The sequence below is a fragment of the Micropterus dolomieu genome, unplaced genomic scaffold (assembly GCF_021292245.1).
Source record: "Micropterus dolomieu isolate WLL.071019.BEF.003 ecotype Adirondacks unplaced genomic scaffold, ASM2129224v1 contig_9732, whole genome shotgun sequence".
Lineage (NCBI taxonomy): Eukaryota > Metazoa > Chordata > Actinopteri > Centrarchiformes > Centrarchidae > Micropterus > Micropterus dolomieu.
Genome location: NW_025738718.1, coordinates 9,132 through 12,455, shown reverse-complemented (window position 1 = coordinate 12,455; position 3,324 = coordinate 9,132). Strand labels below are relative to the sequence as shown.

The 3,324-nt window shown below is 38.5% G+C and overlaps 1 protein-coding gene across 1 annotated transcript; it reads left to right on the top strand.

Annotated features, from left to right (window-relative positions):
• Positions 1-212: 212 nt before the first annotated feature.
• LOC123965450 lies at positions 213-1,728 on the top strand (the record flags this gene model as incomplete). The annotated part of the gene is made up of 5 exons (XM_046041966.1): positions 213-239; positions 471-752; positions 857-1,153; positions 1,365-1,433; positions 1,679-1,728. Coding segments are annotated over 5 exons (725 nt in total), but the record flags the coding sequence as incomplete, so codon positions are not given.
• Positions 1,729-3,324: the final 1,596 nt, after the last annotated feature.

Here is a 3,324-nt window from a genome sequence, read left to right as displayed (position 1 = left end):
TCATTTTCTTTTGTTGTAAATGTAGTTACACACTAATACAGGTGCATTTTATTTGCAAGCACCAGATTAATAAGTGATGTCAGCTCATTATATTTTGGTATCAGGATTTTTAATTCACTTTAATATTAGGGAACTGAAATACAACATCAACATTAACAATTTACTGTTTACTACATCTGTTTTCCTTGTTAACACATGTTTTTCTCCAACAGATTCCTTTTCTGAGATGAGAGCACAAGGTCAGTCCCTGAGTTTAATATTAGTTTTCATATCCAGGTGTACTGTTATCACAGTATGGACAAGTTTAGTTTGCAATTAATTTGACTATTTGTACACTTACTTTGGCTGTGTGTAGTACTTCTACTCTATTTTCTGTACTGTACATTAAATCACAATTGCTCCTTAAGAATTGTATCTTAATGCAGTTATTAAGTATTTGATATAACATATGTTTACCTCTAAATTTCCAGATCTTCTTCCACCAACACTGACAGTGAATCCATCAGTGATCACAGAGACAGGCTCAGTCACACTGAACTGTCAGACTCCATCATCTGTTTCTATGTCTGAGTGTTATTTCCGCACTGTAAGAGGAGGACCTGCCAAAAGGTTCTCTTGTCTGCAGACACTGACAGGAACCGAACTGCTGAAGATAACAAATCAAAGTTCACCTGCTGAGGTTAAAGTGACATGTTTTTACCTTTACGTCTCTTCATCTCCTGACAGTGACGTGTCCTCCATCATCGTCAGAAGTGAGTGAACTATGGAGTATTATTTTAATAACTTGCTACAGTATCAACACAAAAAATTGCAAATTTCAGTAATTTACTGTAATCCAATATGCTTACGATTTCAGCGTCTCTTCCGCCCAAACTGACAGTGAATCCACCGATAATCACAGAGACAGAGTCAGTCACAATGAACTGTCAGACTCCATCCTCTGTTTCTGAGTCTCAGTGTTTTTTCTACACTTTAAGTGGAGGAACTGTCAGTGACTCCTCTTGTCTGAAGACACTGACAGGAACTGAGCTGCTGAAGATGGCAAATCAGAGTTCACCTGCTGAGGTTAAAGTGTTGTGTTTTTACACTGTAAAGCTTGGAGAGTTAGATTCTCCATCTCCACACAGTGACACATCCTCCATCACCATACACAGTGAGTGACTGTTTCTCCCATCGACTGATAGTATCGTGTCTTGATACAGTATTGACTACAGTGGTGTGTTGTAATATTCCAGCAGGATAGAACATTATTAATGAATTTTCAACATTCAACATTTTTGCAGGTCAAAAACCACAAATGAGTGTTAAGCATTTTCGTGGTGACTATGTTGTCTGTGCTTGCTTTGTGGCTATGCTTTGCCTAGGTTCCAGTGTTCGCACACCTAGCACTAAAGATAGCCCTTTTCCTGTAAGCACTCCGAATAAAGCTTCAGGTGAGTACAATATGTATAATTCATTGCCACTTGAATTCAGTGGTAAGGGTTAAGTTATGTTTACAACCTACTTTACTCAGTAACTTTATATAATTTACTCATTTGGTAGACACTTTTATCCAAAACGACTTACATTTTAGGAACAATATAGAAGCATCAATGCAGAAATCTACGAGCACAATAAATGCATGTTAGAGGTTAGAGTAGTTATAAGAGGAATTGTTCTCAAAAGATGTGTTTTCCAGAGCTTCTCGATGTTAGAGAGGGATACCCCTGCTCTGATGATATGTGGTAGCTCGTTCCACCATCGTGGTGTCACAAATGAGAACACCCTGAGAGGACTGAGATTGCTTTGTGTGTAGGCATCATAGAGCCAGCCGACGTTCATTAGAGGAGCGCAGTGGCCGAGAATGAGCGCAAGCTTGTATATGTTTAGGTAGATTGATGTGGACCTAGTAGTCACTCTGGATGCAAGCATTTGTGACTAGAATTTAATTCGGGAGGCCATGGGGAGCCAGTGGAGGTCCCTGAGTAATGGAGTGGAATGAGTTCTTTTGGGCTGCTGCGTTCTGAACCATTCTTAGAGGTTTCACCACACATGCTGGAATACCATCTAGGAGGGCACTGCAATAGCTGAGGCTATAGATAACCATGAAATGTACCAGAACCTAGGTGGCGTACCGAGAAAGGTAGGGCCTGATTTTTCTTTTGTTGTATAGAGCAAAGCGACACGTCTGAGAGACAGCAGCAACATGGTCTGAAAAGGACAGCTGGTCATCAATCATGACACCCAAGTTTCTCACCACCCCTGGTTAGAGTGATGGTTGTGGGGCCAATTTTTAGTTTGATGTTATGATGAGTAGATTACTTGGCTGGGATGACCAAGAGTTCAGTCTTAGAGAGGTTTAGCTGAAGGTGGGAAGCCTTCATCCATGGGGACATTTCTGAGAGACAGCCTGTGATCTGCACTGAGATGATGGGGTCGTCTGACGGGACGGACAGGTAGAGTTGTAAATGTTTCTTGATTCAATAATCTTTTCTCTATATTGAATAGCCTACTGTTAAGTAGTCACTTACAAATGCAACAACAATTAAACCAACAGAATCACAAAATCTTTTCATCACTGCCACATCCTTCAGAAATATAACCTCCTAAGTTTTGAAAATTTTAAATTAATAAGTGAATACATATTTTCTGGAAAAACTCCTAAAATAACATCAGGAATAACTCCTCAACCATTTGGGCTAGATGCATAATTCTGGTCTCATTTGAAAAGACAGACACTAAGGATATGAATCAACAAAATTAACCTGTTTATTTTTCTATCAAAGAGTAAATGGAGATGCAATAAAGGAAAATATGATATTTTCATCCTTGCCTGGTATAAAATTTTAATAGCAACATTACCATCAAAACCATCAACCAATATAATGCAACTGAATATCTTCTAATACACCTGGAATACAACTATAACTGTAAATTTGATGAAAAGAAACTAATATACATAAACAGTTATTAGTTTCAGTTAATAGTTTTGGCCATATTTTCTGTTTATATGTTCCCTGGTATAGGGAGTTTTCTTCAAAACACTATTTCTGTCCATACAACCACGTTCCAAAAACCATAAAGCTTCCAAAATATTGAAATATTGATAAAAACAGTGAATATTGATCAACATTCCTTTCTTTGTATTGAAGAGACGAATCATTTGATATATTGGATGTCTGTGTAGCTCCTGCGAGTTGGCCACTTCTTCTCTCCATCATTTTGATCAGAGAAACGAAACCTAAGAGCAGATACTGTGCAATACCAAGATGGCGGCCCGCGGTGATCTTTACACACACAGAAAACAGCTGTGTTGGACTGAAAACAGCAGTTGTAACTGTATAT